This window comes from Neovison vison, chromosome 1, assembly GCF_020171115.1.
Source record: "Neovison vison isolate M4711 chromosome 1, ASM_NN_V1, whole genome shotgun sequence".
Lineage (NCBI taxonomy): Eukaryota > Metazoa > Chordata > Mammalia > Carnivora > Mustelidae > Neogale > Neogale vison.
Genome location: NC_058091.1, coordinates 214,358,848 through 214,379,895, shown reverse-complemented (window position 1 = coordinate 214,379,895; position 21,048 = coordinate 214,358,848). Strand labels below are relative to the sequence as shown.

The 21,048-nt window shown below is 39.5% G+C and overlaps 1 protein-coding gene across 2 annotated transcripts in view; it reads left to right on the top strand.

Moving 5' to 3' along the window:
- Positions 1-21,048, top strand: part of IQGAP2 (IQ motif containing GTPase activating protein 2) — a 287,508-nt gene that overhangs the window by 217,076 nt on the left and 49,384 nt on the right. For both annotated transcript variants that reach the window (XM_044266779.1, XM_044266786.1), the window contains 4 exons: positions 1,353-1,523; positions 13,370-13,453; positions 14,808-14,879; positions 16,870-16,939. In XM_044266779.1, coding sequence (XP_044122714.1) covers positions 1,353-1,523; positions 13,370-13,453; positions 14,808-14,879; positions 16,870-16,939 — 397 coding nt within the window. The remainder of the gene's footprint in view (positions 1-1,352; positions 1,524-13,369; positions 13,454-14,807; positions 14,880-16,869; positions 16,940-21,048) is intronic.

Below are 21,048 nucleotides of genomic sequence, written 5' to 3'. Positions count from 1 at the left end.
AAATACTAATAATAATTTAGTTCCATTTTGGAAAAGAAAAAAGAAAGGAAGAGCACACAAATGTAGGTCTTACAAAGTTGTTCAAAGTTGCCAACATCAAAGATACTACAGTATAGCAAGTTTGAGGATCGAATCACCATTATGGTATTTGCTAAAACTCAGAGAAAAATCTGTGGCCTGGAGCTGACAGGGCCACCAGAAATCCTGAATGATGAGAAGACAGTGAAGAGAAGATAGTTAATTAACTAATTTCAAATATCCAAGATTGTCACAATTTACAAGAAAATACTCTGGTGGCAGTTCATCATCGGGGCTACTTGTTAGAAAAATGAAACTGTGGACAATATTTAAAAACCCGATGCTGTAGTTGAAAAGACATATCAAACTGTGAAGAAGCAGCATCAGAGTGTTATAATTTGAAGCCAACGATTACTCCAGTGGTGTCCAAAGATGCCTTGGGAGTAACTTTGTGAAATTGAGCATCATTCTGTTAGGATTACTAAAAAGTGGAAGGCCTATGTTGTTAAAAAATATATATATATATTTTCTCCAGACAATCTAAAAGTACTGATTTCATGAATGTTAATATGTCATCTTTTAAAAGCTTTTAAGCATTTTTTGTGATGTCAGTTTTAATTGTTTAAATTAGCCCCCCATTCCACACGGAATGAGAGGTACCTGCCAGTAGAAGTGAGTTCAGTCTTGGCTTGCATCTCTCAGAGAACATAAAAAGCAAACCCAGTTCCTAATCTACAGAAAGACTTTTCACAGTCCCCCCTTCTCCTTTTTCCACATTCATTCTCATTCAGACAGGGTTTCCCCTGTCTGGCCATGATACAATCCCTTTTCCTTCTGCCCCAAGTCTTTTATCTTCCCCCAAGTTTATTTTGAGCTGCTCCAGGCTCATTGCAGAGGTCTGCCTACTGTGGCCTGGACAAGAAATGGGGCAGAGGAACCAGAAGACTTCATGGCCACTGCAGTCTTTTCCTTGGCAGCCCTGGGGAGGTAGGAGTTGATATGTAAGCCTATTCCTACTGCAACCATCCTTGTCCCACTTACACTGTGGAGCTCCAGCCTCACACCTGGTCCTTGCTGGCACCTCTGCCTCCAGATTCTGAGGTCACTCAACCAAATTCTCAGAGCACCTCAGCTCCAAGTTCAGAAGATTCCAAAACATGTTGCTAGGAAGAAGCTAAGCCAGTCCATCCCTGGTTCTGGTCAAATCTCCTTTTAAACCAGGCCAGAAAGAGTTCTCCATACCATTTTCTCAGAGATAAAATCTCCAGAAGCTTTTCTCTATGCTGCTTTCACCTGATGTGTGAAGTGTAACCATAAGAAATATCTCTTGCCAGGACATTGTTGAAAAAGTCACAACAGATTATGTCCGTGAGAAGATGTGGTCTGCGTCTGGTGATTTGCTTCTTCGCCTTCAAGCCACAAGTGCAGGATCCCTTCTTAAGAAAGAGTACGAAGCTAGGAAATCATATTTGTATGAACAAGAAAAGCCTGTGGCCAAAATACAGGTATGTCAACCACCTACCACTAGTTACAGCAAACTGTGCTATTCTCTGGAGATGCTTCATTTTTTAGTTTGACAGTCAACTTCCAGCATTCCAATTAACAAATCTGACTGCAGATTTTCCCCTTAATCATTGCCCCCAAATCTGGCTTATTAAGACTCAGAGATAGGAAAGACATTGAATGATTATTAGCCTTTGGAGACCATCAAGGGATCCTGTGGCCTTGCCAAGGTCTGCCTACCACCAACCTAGCTGGAGCCAGAGGGACTTCTCAAATCAGAGTTGAAATCCTGTTTCTCTAAAAAGCTGGATCTCCTTGTGTCATCTACTTTCTATACTAGGTGCTTTATGAATTGGTTTTTCCATGGCTAGTGCATATTGAATGGCACCTGTTTCTGTGTTCTTCTAGAAGGAAAGAACAGAAGAGCTGATGAAATGGATTTAGCCTCTCCAAGAAACTCTTCTCCCTTACATACTCTTCATTTAGGCCTACAGGAGAAATCCTCCTTTCCTGCCTGGTTGGCCTTGAGTTGTTCTTAAGCTTGCATGACTCCTCTGAACTTTCTGGTTGCCAAGAGAGGGACTGGTGAAATTTAGATGTTTCTCCTCTGTATTTTCCTACCACCCTCCACCAACCACCATTCTGGCTTCCAGAGGGCTATGTGTCTTTTTTTGTGCATCCAGAGTGATACTGTTATTGATGAACAGCATTTGATGGGTTTTTGCATTGGCCAATAACTAAGAAATTTCCCCAAATGGAAGTTTTTAAGTTGAAGATTCCTCTTTTGTGACCATTGGTGTGCTTAACTGCTTTCCTCACCTAACTATAATATCATCCAGAGCAGAAAATAAAAGTTTTTAAAATTCTTGTATTCTTGTATCTTGTGAACGATAGGTGCTCAAATATTTGAATCTGTTCAGAGCTTAAGATGTTAGAAGGCAGGAATGATTAATTTTAGAAGAAATTTCTCCCATAAGCTGGACAAAGATGTTTTCTTAGCTTAACTAGTAAGTTTTCCATTTTATTTCTTCTTTAAACAAATAGTAGATAAAACACACAGGAAATGAAAAAAGCCTGAAGAGAGAATCCTCTACATTGATGCTAAGGCTCTAATTTTACACAGAATTTAAAAGTGTCAGCCAACTTGACACAATTTGGACCAACCCTAAGCTGTCCAGTCTCAGGGCGTGGAGCAGTGTTGTATTTGGAGGACATTCTGTTGAGCACACTGGTATAAAATCCATCTGATGTTGGGACCCAGGACCAAAGTCATGAGAAGTTTCAGGAGAAGAGCAGCAGCTATCATCTGGAGTCGTTTTCCTCCATCTCAGCAGACTCGATAAGACTAAAGAAGCTATGGAACTGTGAAGTCACCCCTCCTTACTTTTGTTTTTGTTTGTTTTTCCCCTCAACTCTTCTGATGGTTTTTTAATGAGGAGAGCCGGAGGTGTGAAGGCAAGCTGTGGACCTGAGAGGAATGCATATTCAGCATAAATTTGCTGACCTACAAAGCCAGAAGATCATGAACTTAGTGAAATAAGACAATTATTATGCTACTCTCACTTTCTGTCAAAGCGGCAGATTCACCCTGAATTAGGGGAAGGATCTCAAATGTGAGGACTTCCCCTCCATGAAAGAGCTCAATCTTCCTAGCTGGTTCATTGAGTCCCAGATACAGTAGTCTTAACAAATTCAGAGAAAAGGCTCCCAGGCTAAGGCCAGCCCCTTCTCAGTTCTACTCCCCTGGGTCTCCTCCCAAAGAACTGAATAGTGGTAGAGAGAATATATGGCATCATTAGCCAGTCCTCTGTCTTGAGTACTTAATGGAATATATCAGAAGGTACCCAAGGTGTCTCATGAGAAATTCACTGTCATTCATGGGATTTTTCCCCTGTAAGGTAAGGTATCCTATCTCTCTCCCTGCAGAGAGAGAATCTCTCTCTGCAGAGAGAACAGTGAGAGAGAAAAAGCCATACTATTTTTTTAAGATTTTATTTATTTATTTGACAGAGAGAGAGAGATCACAGGTAGGCAGAGAGAGAGAAGGAAGCAGGCTCCCTGCTGAGCAGAGAGCCCGATCTGGGGCTCCATCCCAGGCCCTGAGATCGTGACCTGAGCCAAAGGCAGAGGCTTAACCCACTGAGCCACCCAGGCGCCCCAAGCCATACTACTTTTGAGCAGTGAGAAAGCCCTGGTAACATTGCCTGTATTTATAAATGAGTGGCCCAGAAAATAATCTCAAACAAAAAGGAATATTTTATTTAAAAAAAAAAAGGAAAAGGATTATAAATTATAAATTAAGTAAACTAACATTTAAAGATGCTCTTAGCCCAGGAGATGGAAGAATTTCTATGCTGAAGCTCTTTCATGCTTTCAAGGAATTGAATAAGACATGGACTTAGTGAAATAAGACAAAACACTGAAAGATAACTGATATCAAAAGAGAGGAGAAGAAATAGTGACGTTGTAGGATGTAAATGAACTCAGGATTGCAGAATGCACAGCGAATGCCTAGAATAACTGCAGCACCTGAACAGCTTGAGAAAACTCTCACAGAACACTGAGGAAAAAAATAGACCCTTTGAAATGTACATTCTCATCTGAAAATGGTAATAACTCGTTTCATGGCTGGGATGTCAGAATGAAGCGGGATGACTCACAATACAGACTCAGCACATTTTGCGGCCCTTAGGTGTTCAGCAGTGTCCAAAGAGAGGAGATGATGGCTCCTCCAAGGACAGATAATGGGGCTGACATTGAGATTGCTGCTGTGATACAGGGAGAGATCAGCAAAACTGAGCGGGAAGAAATAGAGAGCTGTGGCATTTTTTTTCTTTGAACTGAGGAATGCTGGAATGCTGCTACTTAGGAAAAACCATAATGGTGGCAAACACCCAAACTTAGCCCTGGGAATGAGGGAATTAGTGAATTACTAAACTTCAGAGAGTGTTACAGGCATCTTGGAAAGAAAGAGAAGCAAGCTTCTCTGAAGCAGCTTTCAGATTGCCTGGAGCAGTGGGAGAGTCTGCAGGTGGGGAGGAAGGGAGCAATCTGATGGGACCCTCCCGCATCATGTTGTTTTATTTTTTTAAAGATTTTATTTATTTATTTGACAGAGATCACAAGTAGGTAGAGAGGCAGGCAGAGGGAGAGAGAGGAGGAAGCAGGCTCCCCAGCAAGCAGAGAGCCCAATGCGGGACTCGATCCCAGGACCCTGAGATCATAACCCGAGCCGAAGGCAGAGGCCCAACCACTGAACCACCCAGGCACCCTCATGTTGTTTTAATGTAAGTGACTACTCTAGAAGATCAGTGGGCTTTCTCCCTTGGAGCTAAGAACAAAAAGAGATAAATGGTTAGGGTTTTCTTGGCTAAGAGGTCACGTAAGAATTTATGCTTCAGAAGTTAGAGTTGGTAATTTGGATATTACTGTCCTGGGTGCCCAGTTACTAAACAAGGCAACCAATTTAGCAAGCTGGATTTTCTAGAGATTAACAGTTATAGAGGCTGTAAAACAGAGCAGTAACCTCTGAGGTCTAGATATTTTGAAAATGTGCTTTGTTAAATAGGTATTACACAGAAAATACATTTATGGTAAGAAAAAAAAACAAACCAACAAAAAGATGGCTGTTCTAAATTTTCCCACAAGCTCTTAGACCGGCCAGAGAAGGAAATGGACACTACTGTAAACACATTCTGTCTCTAATTGTCTGCAAAAAGCTGCTTGCAAATGGCTTTATGGTTTAGAATTGTGTCTCCTTTTGCACTTTCATCAGTAACTCCTTTCTCCCAACTTTATACCCATAATTGCTTTTAATAAACATTATCTAATTAGAAAAGCCTGCAGTCTCATGGCCTAGCACAGAACTTCCATTAGCAACTGAGTAAAAAAAACCAGTTCTGGTGGAACTAAAACTTAAAAACTGAAAAAGAAAGTATAATTTTGACAAGGAAGAGGCATATAGTATTCTGCTTCTGTAGACCAAAGTCTATACCCACCAAAGTTGCCTTGGTTTGGGAAAGTAACAATAAGTGTAGAATGATTTCAGAAAACTCTGCATAATCAGTAAAGAGATAAAATACTGAATTAAACCTCCAGGAAAATCCTTTTGTTGAACATTGACTCCTTGGTACATTAAAAAATAATACAGAATGGACCAATGGGTTCGTTCTACCAGTGCAAGAATGTGTCAATATTACATTAGTCTTTACTATAACAGATTATCCAGAAGGTTTGTGAATCTGAGCTAATAAGATTAATAGTGTTTCTGAAGTTTAGATACTTCCAGAAAAGCAGAAGGAAGAACTTCAGCTTATCCTAATACCTTATTTGCTTTTCAGTTTGAGTTTAAAAATGGGGTATGTTTGAATATAGTTTTTCACATTTCTGTGCTTTAAAAGTGTTACCCACAAAAACATAGAAAGCACCAATGAGACCCATCACAATGAATGTGTTAGTAGTTAATTTGCCGTGGCTTCCAATAACCCACAGCTAGTGTTCCCTTTCCCTAGTCTCTATAGCCATCAGGACACTTTTGCAAGCAATTGTGGATGACAGTTTTTCCCATCATCTCAGAAATGCCACACCGACAGATCCCATGGTGGCATTTTCTAAATGGGCCATCAACTAAAAATCCTTTTTCTTTGCTTAGATCTTTATTACTTGAAGTGTAGGGCATATACTGGCACTGTCATTACCTGAAACCCCCACCCAGACCCACTAAATCCTAATCTGCATTTTTTTAAAAAACCCTCCAAAGATTTTGTATACATGGTACAGTTTGAGAAGCACTATGAAGCTCACTCCAGTTTTAAATCCTCAATAATTTACCTTCCTGTAGAATTCTTTATCATCGTAATAGCTTAAAGGAGAAAAAAATGCGTTCGATAGTTAGTACAAAGGCAGCTGATAAAGTTCCAGACCCATTCCTGAATTTTATGTAATAATTACATTGAGATTTTAGTTTATTCGAGGAGATTGATATTACAATAATGAATTTTCTAGTTCAGTAATCAGTATACCTCACCGTTTATTAATCTTTCCCACCATATAGCATTAAATTTATTCCTATTTCTTAAGTTTACTCCATTAGTTATTTTTGGTATCATGAATATCATCTTTTTTCTATTGTATTATTTTTCACATGCAGAAAATTAACTATATATACACATTTTTTAACCAATCACTTGGAAGAACTCAGTTTTAATAGTTTTTAAGGTGACCCTCTTGAATCATAACTAATTTTTACACTTCTGATTTGTTTTAATCTTGTAATCTGTCGAGGAATAAATTCATATGGCCTTAATAGTATAGGAAACTCTAGAACATTGGGAACTTAAAAACCATTTGGACTCAACTCCCACTTCTGGGAATACAGAATTCTTTCCTCTGAGTACAGCTAAAAGCCCCAGACATTATTTGTAAACAAACATAACACTGTGAAAAATGGAGAGGAGAGGCAGACTGGCTTGGGAACCTTGAGACCCAAGGAAGGACATGGAGGTGAGTTCTGTGGTTCTCTTTTAGCTTCATATATCTCAAACTTCTTGCTGCAGAGACTGGCAACATGGACATGCCAGTGGGTGCAGGCAGAAACTCCTACAAAAGCCTGCTATGTAGCCAAAGTTCCAGGAAAGGTGCAGCCCAGGAGGACAAAAATTCTAGACAATAACCTCTCCACTCTAGCCAAACAGCACAGGAAAAAACAAACAAACAAAGCAAGACAAATATGTGACCCCACACCAGTCGTGCCATGAAGTCGACTTGAGAGTTTGGCCCTCCATCCTAGTAGACTCTAACAAGGTACCCAGATACCCACAGAGCATGAATCTCCATGCTCACAAACAGTAATGTGGCAGCCCTCCCTTTCCTTGCTGGATGGAATCAAAGAAGGCATGGTGGAGAGTCAGGACTTCGATCACAACCCAGTAGTAATGAAGCCAGCTGCTGCAAAGCCTTCTGCTATCAGTGGAGGCTGTATGAGGAATAGTAACACAGAACTACTGCCCGCCTGGGCAGAGTGGTATTGGCGCAGACTTAGGGAGTAGTCAGAGTTCCCAGCCCCCACCCAGCAGTAATAAGCAGCCCCCACCTCAGATTTCAATAGAGGCTAGGCAGAGAACCTGAACTTCTACCCCTGCTTGTCAGTAATGAGGCAACACCACCACCTTCCTCCCTTGCCAGAACAGTGTCAGGGAAAACCACCTAGAACAGGTTAAAAAACATCCAGTCTTATTAGTCACCACATAATATCCAATTTGTGTACATTTCAATCAATAATAAACATTTCAAGAACCAAACAAAACTTAAATTTTGAAAGACAATTACTAGGTGCCAATACAGGAGTGGGGAGGTGGCTCAGTCACTAAGCATCTGCCTTCTGCTGGGGTCATGATCTTGGGGTCCTGGGATCAAACTCCACGTTGGCTCTCAGCTCAGCAGGGAGTCTGCTTTTCCTCACTATCCCTCTGTGTTCTCTCTCACACACACAAATTAGTAAACCCTAAAAGAAAGAATAGATATCAATACAAATAACAGAGATGTTTTAATTACCTGACAGAGATTTTAAAGCTGCCATGTTATGGTAAGAAATTATGAACACACTTGAAACAAAGGAAAAAATAGGAAGTCTCAGCAAAGAAATAAAAAGATAGAAAAAAAAATTTTTTCGAGCTAAGACATAGAACGACGTATTTAAAAAACTTGCTAGGGGCGCCTGGATGGCTCAGTGGGTTGAGCCGCTGCCTTCGGCTCGGGTCATGATCTCGGGGTCCTGGGATCGAGTCCCACATTGGGCTCTCTGCTCAGCAGGGAGCCTGCTTCCCTCTCTCTCTCTGCCTGCCTCTCCATCTACTTGTGATTTCTCTCTGTCAAATAAATATAAAATCTTAAAAAAAAGAACTCGCTGGATGGACTCAGCAGCAAAATGGAGGGAACACAGGACCAAGTTAGTGAACTAGAGAATAGAATGATAGAAATTACTAGATCTGAACAACAGAGAGAAAAAACTGAAAAAACAATGAACAAAGCCTCAAGGCATCTGTTGGACCATAACAAAAGATTTAATGGTTGTGTCATCAGAGTTTCAGATGAAAAGAGAAGGGAGAAGGACTGGAAAAGCCTGAAATAAATAATGTCTGAAAAGTTCCTGTGTGTGGTCCAAGACACAGAACCACAAATCCAAGAAGCTAAGTAAATCCCAAAAAGGATAAACTCAAATGTACCCAAAGATGCATCAAAAACCTCTGAAAATAAATAAACAAACAAAAAAATTAAAAATCTTTAAAGCAGTGAAATAGAGATGCAACTTAGTTATAAGGGGAAAGCAGTTCTCATGACAGAAAGTTTTTCATAAGGACCTATGGAGATGATGAATGGCACAACATGGAAAGTAGCATAGTATTCGTTATCCACCAAAAATAATATTTAGGAATGAAGGGGAAATCCAGACATTCTCCAACGAAGAGGAAAATTAACAGAACTTATCATTCCCATACCTGCCCTAAAAGATTAGCCAAGAAAGTTCTCTAAACAAAAAAAAAAAAGAAAATGATAAAAGAATTTTGGGAAACTGGGAAGGAAGAAAGAACAAGAGAAGTAAATTTGTAGGTAAATACATTTTCCTTCTACTCTTGAATTTCTTTAATTATGTTTAACAGTTGAAGTAAAAATTTTAACATTGTCTTACACGGTTCTAAATATATATATAGACAAAATGAAATTGTATTGTAAATGGGGTAGGGTAAGGTATGTGTAGGAAGGTAAGGTTTCTTCACTTTTCTGGAAATCGAAGTATAAATAAAAATGAAGAGCAATTTTTATCAGTCGGTTTGGACATCACCAATGTTTTTAATTTTTGTCAGTTCAGTGAGTCCCTGGGGAAAGAAATATCTATCATACACTCTTTGGAGGGCAGTTTGACAGTAGCTTTCCATTTCAAATATCAATTATGGAGCCAGTAATCCCCCATCTAATAACCTATGTTGACTGGAATAATGCATACAAAATACATAATAATGTGTGTACAAGGTTGTTTACAGTACTACGGTGTATATGCTTACCCCATGTTTGCCCATTTCAGAGCATACATAACAAAAAATGAAGAGTTTTTTTGTAGAGCAGCTAAGTCTAAGTAGGGGTGGGCACATAGGCACATTGTACTTTATACCTTTTCTCTACTAGATCCTCATACATCATCATCTAGGCATTGAGTACAGATTCTTTGCATAGAAACACATATTACTATGTTTTTCTTTTTTTGTTAACAGGTCATATCGTATGTGTGGTAAACTACAATTTCTTTGCATTGTATCTTGGAGATCGTCTTGTTCCTCAAGATACAGAACACCGCTGTAGTCAATATATCTGACCCTATCTCATCCTTCGTAACTGCCACGTAGCATCCCTCACTAGGAGCACAGTTGCAGCTGATCTGTTTTCCCATATGTAAACATTCTGCTCTAAGCACATGTTAGTATTATAAGCAATGCTGCAGCAAAAAACCTTTACATATAGTTCTTCTATACTGGTGCTTTTCTTGGGCTAGATACAAAGAAAACTAGAAGTACTAGGTGAAAGGTTAAATAGTGTTAAATCTGATATTGCTGAATTCCCTCAAAAAGACTGTATTCCTTTGTACTTTGCCTGAACCCCATACTCCCATCTTTGCTATTTTATTCACGGCTTGGAGTGGATGAGTGGATAAGGTAACAACTTACCCAAAGTTATTCTGAGTGCTGCCAGAGGCTCCCTCAAGCTTAGAGCCATCACACACTGTAGATATTCTTTTATTTTTGTAGATGTTGATTCTGTGGTTCCCTCTTTAAGTCCAATTCCAACTACCTTCTCTCCTCCAGGATCCCTCAGAGTTGTTGGTCCACGTGCTTGCTTTTCTAACACTGTAGCGAACTGCTTTAACAGCCTATTTTTGAGATTTACCATTAGCGGAAGCTGGGTGAAGGTTACATGGAACTCTTATTTTTGGAGTTTCCTGTGAGTTTCTAATTAATTCAAAAAGGAAAGTATTTTTTTTAAATACTTTGTCATATCCAGGGATTTGGATTGAGTGAAGTCTGGAACAAGTGCTCAGTTGATTTTTATTTATTTATTTGTTTATTTTTACCATACTAACTGTTTTATTTTGAATCATTACAGGACATATTTTTTAAATGGTAATAAAATTCCACATGCCTTTTTTCAGATGAATGAATGATGTAGTTTGATATATGTAGACATGAAATTTATAAAAATAATTTCACTTTTTGTATTTATCCTTTTTAACAAGAAACTTCTATTTCATTTTTTTTTAATTTATTTTAAATTTTTTTTATTTTCAGCATAGTAGTATTCATTATTTTTGCACCACACCCAGTGCTCCATGCAGTATGTGCCCTCCCTAATACCCACCACCTCGTTCTCCCAACTTCCCACCCCCCGCCCCCTCAAGACCCTCAGGTTGTTTTTCAGAGTCCATAGTCTCTCATGGTTCACCTCCCCTTCCAGTTTCCCTCAACTCCCATCTCCTCTCCATCTCCCCATGTCCTCCATGTTATTTGTTATGCTCCACAAATAAGTGAAAACATATGATAATTGACTCTCTCTGCTTGACTTATTTCACTCAGCATAATCTCTTCCAGTCCCATCCATGTTGCTGCAAAAGTTGGGTATTCATCCTTTCTGATGGAGGCATAATACTCCATAGCATATATGGACCACATCTTCCTTATCCATTCGTCTGTTGAAGGGCATCTTGGTTCTTTCCACAGTTTGGCGACCGTGGCCATTGCTGCTGTAAACATTGGGGTACAGATGGCCCTTCTTTTCACTACATCTATATCTTTGGGGTAAATACCCAGTAGTGCAATTGCAGGGTCATAGGGAAGCTCTATTTTTAATTTCTTGAGGAATCTCCACACTGTTCTCCAAAGTGGCTACACCAACTTGCGTTCCCACCAACAGTGTAAGAGGGTTCCCCTTTCTCCACATCCTCTCCAACACATGTTGTTTCCTGTCTTGCTAATTTTGGCCATTCTAACTAATGTGAGGTGGTATCTCAGTGTGGTTTTAATTTGAATCTCCCTGATGGCTAGTGATGATGAAAATTTTTTCATGTGTCTGATAGCCATTTGTATGTCTTCATTAGAGAAGTGTCTGTTCATGTCTTCTGCCCATTTTTTGATATGATTATCTGTTTTGTGTGTGTTGAGTTTGAGGAGTTCTTTATAGATCCTGGATATCAGCCTTCTGTCTGTACTGTCATTTGCAAATATCTTCTCCTATTCCGTGGGTTGCGTCTTTTTGACTTTTTGTTTTGTTGACTCAACAGTTTTGTTGACTGTTTCCTTTGCTGTGCAGAAGGTTTTGATCTTGATGAAGTCCCAAAAGTTCATTTTCGCCTTTGTTTCCTTTGCCTTTGGGGACATATCTTGAAAGAAGTTGCTGTGGCTGATATCAAAGAGATTACTGCCTATGTTCTCCTCTAGGATTCTGATGGATTCCTGTCTCACATTGAGGTCTTTTATCCATTTTGAGTTTATCTTTGTGTACAGTGTAAAAGAATGGTTGAGTTTCATTCTTCTACATATAGCTGTCCAGTTTTCCCAGCACCATTTATTGAAGAGACTGTCTTTTTTCCACTGGATATTTTTTCCTGTTTTGTCGAAGATTATTTGACCATAGAGTTGAGGGTCCATATCTGGGCTCTCTACTCTGTTCCTCTGGTCTATGTGTCTGTTTTTATGCCAGTACCATGCTGTCTTGGTGATCACAGCTTTGTAGTAAAGCTTGAAATCAGGTAACGTGATGCCGCCAGTTTTGTTTTTCAACATTTCATTAGCAATTCGGAGTCTCTTCTGATTCCATACAAATTTTAGGATTATTTGCTCCAGCTCTTTGAAAAATACTGGTGGAATTTTGATCGGAATGGCATTAAAAGTATAGATTGCTCTAGGCAGTATCGACATTTTAACAATGTTTATTCTTCCGATCCAAGAGCATGGAATGGTCTTCCATCTTTTTGTGTCTTCTTCAATTTTTTTCATGAGTGTTCTGTAGTTCCTTGAGTACAGAATCCTTTACCTCTTTGGTTAGGTTTATTCTCAGGTATCTTATGGTTCTATTTATTTCTAATATGAAAACAAAACCAGAGGATCGAAGGGAGTTCCAAAGCTTTGCTTCAATAAAAAACGTTCTCAGAAATGAACTGGAATAAACTTATTTTTGTATTTAATCATTCTAAAGATACCAGTTTGTTTCTAGTTTTTGTAAGTGTTGCCTATATAAAAGTTCTCTTTCATGGTAATAACCTACTAAAGCTTTGTTGATGAAGCGTCACTAACTTCATGTAGATAATAAATGATCAGCCACAGCACTCCTTTCTTCAGGGATCCAGAGTTACAAATCAGCCAAGCATTTACCTTCTTTGGTCTGGGCCGCAGTGGGTCACTTGCTGGAATAAAGATAGTTACTAGCCATTATTTTGAAGCATCTGATATCATTACCACATGGTAGCAGTACTCAGTTAATCTCTTTGTATGTTTCAGGACAATTCTATTTTATTATTATTATTTCTTGTCACCCAGAACCTTGGCAAAATTAAGCTTTCAAATGGGAAACTGAATTCAACCTGGTAAATGTACTTTCCCAAGTTTGGGACAAGCCATGATCTGGTATGTTCTGCTCAATATAATGTCCACTCCCCAGTGATGGTATCCCCATGAGATTTGGAAGGGAGGGCCCCGACAGTGTCCCAGCTCAGTGTCTCCTGAGATGCACTCTGTTCTTGTGCTTTCTAAAATAAAGTGGGAAATTGTTGCACATAAATAATTCTGTTACTTGCTCTTTTCCACAGGCTTTTTGGAAGGGATGTAAACAACGGAAAGCATATTTGAACAGGCGGCAAATGTTGATTAATAATGTTGATTCTATTGTGAAGGTAAACATCCCTTGCCACCTTATCAAGTGCTTGACTTTTTTTTTTAAGGTTTTATTTATTTATTTGACAGAGAGATTACAAGTAGTCAGAGAGGCAGGAAGAGAGGTGGGGGAAACGGGCTCCCTGCTGAGCAGAGAGCCCAGATGTGGGGCTCAATCTCAGAACCCTGAGATCCTTACCTGGGCTGAAGGTAGAGGCTTAACCCACTGAGCCACCCAGGTGGACCTCAAGTGCTTGACTTAAACCTTTCTCTTCATTTTAGTTTTACTCTTGGAAGGCAGATTATGGAAAGAGTACATAGGAGTCTTGACATATGAATTATGTCGCGGGTTTGAGTCCCATGTCCATTACTCAGCTGATCATCTTCAAGTCTGTTAAAACACTGTACCTGGCTTAGGTCCTTTCTATAGTTTTGAGAATCAATTGTGCAAGTATTTCAAAACCTATAAATGCTCTTTCTCTAGGAACTCCAAATTGATTATTTAGGCTTTGGGGAAAACACTGTTATTTCACATCCCTCTTAACCATATTCACTAATAACATTTACAAAACTTAACAGTACAGAACCTTAGTTGTTAGGCAAATACAAACCAGTGACAAAAAGTAGAACTAAGTTAGGACCTGCATGTGGGGGGTGAGTAGGTCTAACCCAGCTCTCCACCCAGGCTGATGGCCCTGAGTTTAGAAAAAGAAAAGACGCTGGGGTACCCACTGCCCAGTGCTAAAAAACAGAGGACAGATGAGAAATGAACTTTCAGACAATGTGGAAATCGAGGTGAGAATTGGAATAGCACAGATTGAAATCAAATGAGATTAATTCAAAAGACCTTTGAAACTGTGAAGGCAGAGAATGACATCATCTAGTTCCATTGTGCTCCTTGGTAATATGTTCTGCTTGCCATGGAGCACAAGCCTGTGTTGTATCAGAAAACCGTAGGTCCCAACTTGTCCCTCAGAAGTCTGGATATGCTTTCCTATAAAGACCTAAAGGATCCTGGATGCTGTTAAGGGATGCTGGAAGAAATCCTGGACTTGTCTTTTGATTCTCTGACCTGCTCCAGCTCTCAGCAAAATCCTTTACCCTTTTGGTTTTTATTTCCTAAGATGAAAGCAAAATGGTACAAAGCTACATTACTTTCCATACCATAAGGTATAAAATGCTTCAAAACCCTAGGAAAAATGTAACAACAGGAGTAGGAGATGAAGATAATGCTTAGGACGTTAATTATTTGGTGGGCTGTTCACTTTTTCTTTTTTTATCAAAATATCAATATTATCTTTAGAAAGACTGCGTGAAAAAATATTAAAGGTTGTTTAATAACTGCCTTGATTTCTCCATTTAACTCTTTTTTAGATTCAGTCCTGGTTCCGGATGGTAGTCGCACGGAGGAATTACCTTGCACGACTGCAGTATTTCAGAGATCATGTAAGACACACACAAGTGGATTTCCCCCCGCTGAGAATGAACAGAATGAATGCTTTGTTGAATGTTCGCATTGAATGATTTCTAGTAAATGGTGGAAATGTTTTCAGAAGAGAACCCAAGTAGAAGGCTGCTGGCATATTGTATATGCTGGCTGCGTAGTGTTCCTGTGTAGTCTTTGTATTAAATAGACTATCTTGTCAGTTCAGGAAGAGAAAATGAAATGTCTTCATGCACTTGCTTCCTTTTGTCCTAAGACATACCAGAGCTTTTGATGAGGTTGATGTCTGCCCAGCTGTCTTTGGTTCAGTGTCTAAAACACTAGTGTCATTTAGTTGGATGGATAGTTGGAATCTATACACCAGTAACCTTATGTTTTGTTTTTAAGTCCAAAGGTAAATGGTGGAAATGAACAGTAGGAGGAAACAACAGGTCTTAACAACTCAATGTGATAATATTTGGAGGCTTACTTTTTTTATTCAGAACTCATGTTCAGAGTGAGACTTTACTAGTCAGGACTGCATAGGAAATGTGTGAGAAGAAACAGATGTGGGCTAGTAATGCCAAAGAGAAAAGATTCCAGATGAGTATTTTCCAACACTACTTGTAAAGTTTTTCTAACTGGTGACTGATAAACTTAAATAAAAGCCCACAGGAAGAATATTTTTCAGGATATTTTAAAGAATAGATAAGTGAACACAGGCTGAATCATCTAAATTTGGGGCTAAAATTCTCTTCCCTTTTAGATCTCTTTATAAACGGTGCCATACAATCTTGTCAACACTTTTAGCTGACTTACCTGACCTTTTCTCTGCAAAGAATATGCAAAAAATAAACATTGAATACATTCCATCTAACTATTGTCAGTTCTAGATGGTTTTCATTCTTAAAGAAAAAAAATATTTTATTTTTGAGAGTGTCAGGTGAAGAAGGGAGAGAGCCTCAAGTCCTTCAGTAGGAAAAAAAAAACAAAGACTAACTTACAGGAAAAGCCAGTAGAAGGTATATCTCAGAGACCTGTATTAGAGGCATTTCATCAGTTTGTAAGACGCGAGTCTGCAATAGTGAGCAGCTTGGTTCTTGAGAGATCTCTGAACCATGTGCAGCTACTTGGGTGAGTGGGTCAGGACTCCCGTCATGAGACGGGTGGGAGGGGAAAACCCAATCACAGTATCTTTTCTAGCAACGAATGAGATGTGGTGGTCAGGGGAGAGTGAAGCATACCAAAAGCGTGTTATCAGTAGGAAGACAACATGGCACAGAATATCAGTATTCCAACCAGGCATCGGAGATATGGTGTCTCGGTATGTGGAAAAGGGGTCCCGAATTTATGTGAAAGAGGTCCCGAATTCATGAATACACAGATGAAAATAACATGAGGTGACAAGCAACAGCAGTCATAGCTCAAACATAATTCTGAGTGACCAGGAGCACCTGAGCAGCTCAATTGGTTGAGCGTCTGGCTCTTGATTACAGCTCAGGCATGATCGCAGTGTGGTGGGATCAAGCCCTGTGTTGGGCTCCATGTTCAGCGGGGCATCTGCTTGTGGTTTTCTCTCTCTCTCTTTCTCTCTCTCTCTCCTTGCCCATCCCCATCTATTCTCTCTGTATCTCTCTAAAATAAGTTAATTAGTTAAAAGAAAATTCTGAGTGACCTGACCAAAGACAAGTCATAGAGTGGATGGTTCTTCTTTGGCCATTGTTTTGTAGTCTCATATCCAAGTCAGGTACAGTCCTCATAGTTCCTAAGGACAAAAATTAAAATATTCTTTTACATAAAATGAAAAAAAAATTAAGTAATCTCTACACTCAAGATGGGGCTCGAACTTAAAACCCTGATATCAAAAGTCATGTGCTCCACCAATTGAGCCAGCGAGGTGCTCCTAAGTAGTGTCCATTCATAAATATTCTCAGTTCTTGGGTAGTTCTGAATTCTATAATCGTGGAATAGATGGACCTTGGGAAGATCATGACTGGTCTCATTCTTTTGCAGAAAAATGAAATTGTGAAAATACAGTCACTACTGAGAGCAAACAAAGCTAGAGATGACTACAAAACATTGGGTAAGTGGAAGTACAGATCTTCCTCCACTAACGATGGGGTTCTTCCTAATAAGCCCATCACAAGTTGCCAATATCCTACGTTGAAAATGCATTTAACACATCAAATCTATGGAACATCATTGTTTAGCCTGGCCTGCCTTAAATGTGCTCAGAGCACTTAAATTAGCCTATTTATTGGACAAATGATCTAATACAAAGCCAATTTTATAGTAAAGAGTTGAATAGCTCGTGTTATTTAGTGAATACCACACTTCATGTGGAGAACAAAATAGTGGTGAGTATATGGGTGATTTACCCTCATGATCATGTAGCTGGCAGGGAGCTGTGGCTCACTCCTGCTACCCAGCATCCCGAGGGAGCATCCTATGGCATGGTATTAGCCTGGGAAAAGCTGAAAATTCAAAATTCAGAGTACTTTCCTTTTGAATATGTGTGGCATTTGCACCATCATGAAGTCAAAAGCGTCGTAAGTCAAGCCATCGCTAGCTGGGGATCATCTATACTCTGCAACAAAGTATGGATTCTTTTTAAATGAGGCAAAAACAAAAACAAGAAACTTCTTTGGGAATAGAAGTTGTCCATTGTTTCCAGTAGGTTTTGACCATCTCAGACCCCAGGTTCTGAACCGGTGCACAAAGGAATGTTGATGGCAGGAAGTGGGCCTTCCTGTTGTAAGCGGAAGTGGTAGGTAGACTATATCCATAGAGTGGATATCTATCCATATCCATATTGGATATCCATATCCAATCATATCCATAGAGTAGATATGATTTCTTCAGAAAGAAAGGAGTTGGCATAAATGCTGATATTTTTATATTACATTTGAGCTAGAGTCAGAAATCTAATGCTAAAGAGCCAGAAGATAAGCTTTTATTTGAAACTGTTTAGGTTTTTTTGGTTGGCCTACGATTTTTTCCCCTCATTCTAAGAATAAAACATGTTCACGTCAGAAATTTTGGAAACAAGAGTAAGAAGGAAAAAATATGAATAAGAAAAGGAAAAGCTCATCTCCTGACGATGACCATAAACATCTTCCTATAATTTCATTCTCAACTTTCCATGGTCCTTATAGTTTTTAAAATGTTTTATTATAATACGACATGCCATTTGTAGAAAATATTAAAAGAGCAAAATAAAATAAAAATCACCCAGAAATAGCATTGACATTTTGTACTATTTATAATCCCAACATTGAGTATATTCTGTTCTTTACATAGAGAAGATCTTTTTTATATGCTCAATTTTTAACATTCTTACTATCACAAGAACATGTGATAGATTAAGAACCTGCTGATAAGCCTACTAGTATTGCACAAACTCTTTACATCTTTTGGTCAGGTTTTTCTGAATTAGTTTTGAGAGGGTTAAAAAAAAAAATCATGACTTGGCATCTTAGTCGTGAAGATGGCCACTGTGCTGTGTCTCCATCTGCCTTCCTTCTCATTTTTATTTATTTATTTTTTTAAAGATTTTATTTATCTATTTGACAGAGAAAGAGAGAGAGAGAGATCACAAGGAGGCAGAGAGGCAGGCGGGGGTGGGGGGGAATGCGGGGCTCGATCCCAGGATCCTGAGATCATGACCTGAGCTGAAGGCAGAGGCTTAACCCACTGAGCCACTCAGGCGCCCCTCATTTTTATTTTTTGGAGGAAGCAAATTTGAGTACTATAGTGAGCACAGTGCCAAGGAAGTAGTTTAACTGGTACCCTTTTCGCCTAAAGTCCATCTGAGTTCTGTGGTGAAGTATACGGCTCAAGAAAGGACTTCCTTGGTACTTGTTAAGGAAAAGCCTCAGAAAGATTTAGAGAGCAGGTTCTGCTTCCAGCCTATAGAATGTATTGGGTAACGCATCATTCTGCTGGATTCCAGAATACCCTCTGCAAGCTAAGTAAGGGAAGGCCAACTAGTCTTTGCAGGGCCACCCTTCTCCATTGTCGAATTCATGAGATTCATCTCTCAGCTGGTGGATACCTTTAAGTGTTTTCCAAGAAGTCTAAATAGGGATTTTTGTTTTCTGAGCCCCAACACACTAAAACAGGTTTGCTACTGCCCTTGCTCATGAAAGACATTTCAAGAATAAATTTTCCAGCTGAACACAGGCTGCTTTTCATTTCATTCTAGGTAACATGTTTTTGTGGTCAGTTGTAGGGATGCTTTTCACTTGCTTACATTTTCTTTTAATTGTCATTTATTTACTTGAGAGAGAAAGAGCATGAGAGGAGGAGGGGAAGAGGAGATGGAGAGAGAGCATCTCAAGCAGACTCTTTGCTGAGCACCGAGCCTGATGCAGGGCTCGAGACCATGACATGAGCCAAAATCAAGAATCAGATGCTTAACAGACTGAATCACCAGGCACCCCTTTACATATTTTTTAAATTTCAAAGACAAAAGAAATTCCAATTTAAAAATCCAGGTGATTTTATGTTAAAGCATAGAAGGTAGATAGAAATTATGTTTGTGAGTAAGTTAGATCTTGGCTGCTCTGGGCTTTAGCAAACAGGGTGGTTCTGTGGTAACTGAAACGTAACTTTTCATTTCTTTCTCAATTCAGCATCTTTATAAGACTAAGACTTTTTTTTAAGGTATTATTTATTTATATGAGAGAGAGAGAGCATGAGCGGGGGCGGGGGGAGAAGCAGACTCCCCACTGATCAGGGAGGAAACATGGGGCTCAGTCCCAGGATTCTGAGATCATGACCTGAACAAAGACAGACACTTAACCAACTGAGCCCCCTAGGCACCCAAAGATAAAGGCATTTTTAATCTGAAAAAAGAAAGTCACTTTTATTGGTCTGTCATCATCGATTTTCACCCATTTCTTCTGGAAAGACATTGAGTTCCTTTAGGCTTGTTGGTTATTGCAACTGTGATGTAGCCCACTTCCCAGTGATGACTGTCAAGTTAGGTGATTCTCTGAAATTCAGATATCCCAAAGTGATTCTGAGCCTGAAGATGTCATAGGGCTTCTGCTGACAGAGGAAATATTAAATTGGGGCTGTAATAATTACTAAAGCTAGTATACTAATTTGTTTCTAACATGTTTATTGGCACATACAGAGATAAGCAGTCCTTAGGAGCAGAAAGAATGGGAGATCAGGTGAGCTGGCTCGTGTCCTCGCAGCTTAGCTACATATGTGAGCTCTAGAACATCGCTCTGGCTTTTTCTAAAATGGCCATGTCATTAGCAACATCATTGTTGGAAGTAGTAGATGATAAGTTCGCATGTGCTTCAGTGATCAGGAAAAGAAGGGCCCCAAGAGCCGAAGTAATTTCTGCAGTAAAGCCCATCAGAAGTGGCAAAATACGAATACCGATACCCCTAGATTTGGTTTTCCATGTGGGGTTCATGCTGTTAGTTCTTTGTGTGGTTGTTTTAACTCTTCCTATTTCTTGAATGTCAAAACACCACAGAACCAAGGTGGAAGTAGAAAGAAGATGGGGTAGGGTCTCAGTGTAAGGAAGAGGATGGTGATGGAAGTTGCCACAATGGGGCTGAGCTTTTTCAAGTCATCTTTGCGCCGTTGTGTGTCATCATTCATCACTGAGGGTCCACATCATTTATTCTTACAGTTGACTCAGTGTTCACTAAACTCTTTAACAAGTGTATTTTTTGTGAAGACAGCATGCCAGGGAATTAAAGCATAGTTAAGTTTCAAAACACTGAGAGGAAACGACTTTAGAACTTAGACCCCCCCCTCTCAACAGCTGAGGCTGGTCTCCCAGCCTCTGAGTGCCCTCCTTTGGTCTTGCTGAAAGGACAAGGACCAAATTTCAATTTCTAAGATGCCTTTTTTTTTTTTAAAGATTTTATTTATTTATTTGACAGAGAGAGCGAGAAGAGGAATATAAATTGGGGGGTGGAGGGCTGAGCAGGAAGCCCGATGCAGGATTCAATCCCAGGACCCCAGGATCATGACCTGAACCAAAGGCAGATGCTTAACTGACTGAGCCACCCAGGTGCCCCACTAATACCCTTTAATTTGTGCCACATAGAATTTGCGTTCCACTTGTCATTCCATTAGCTCCTGTTTGATCTTACAGTTCTCCTCGCATTGACTTTTTCTAATTGAACTTTCACCTAATTCCCGCTCTCTCCCTCGTGGTATTTT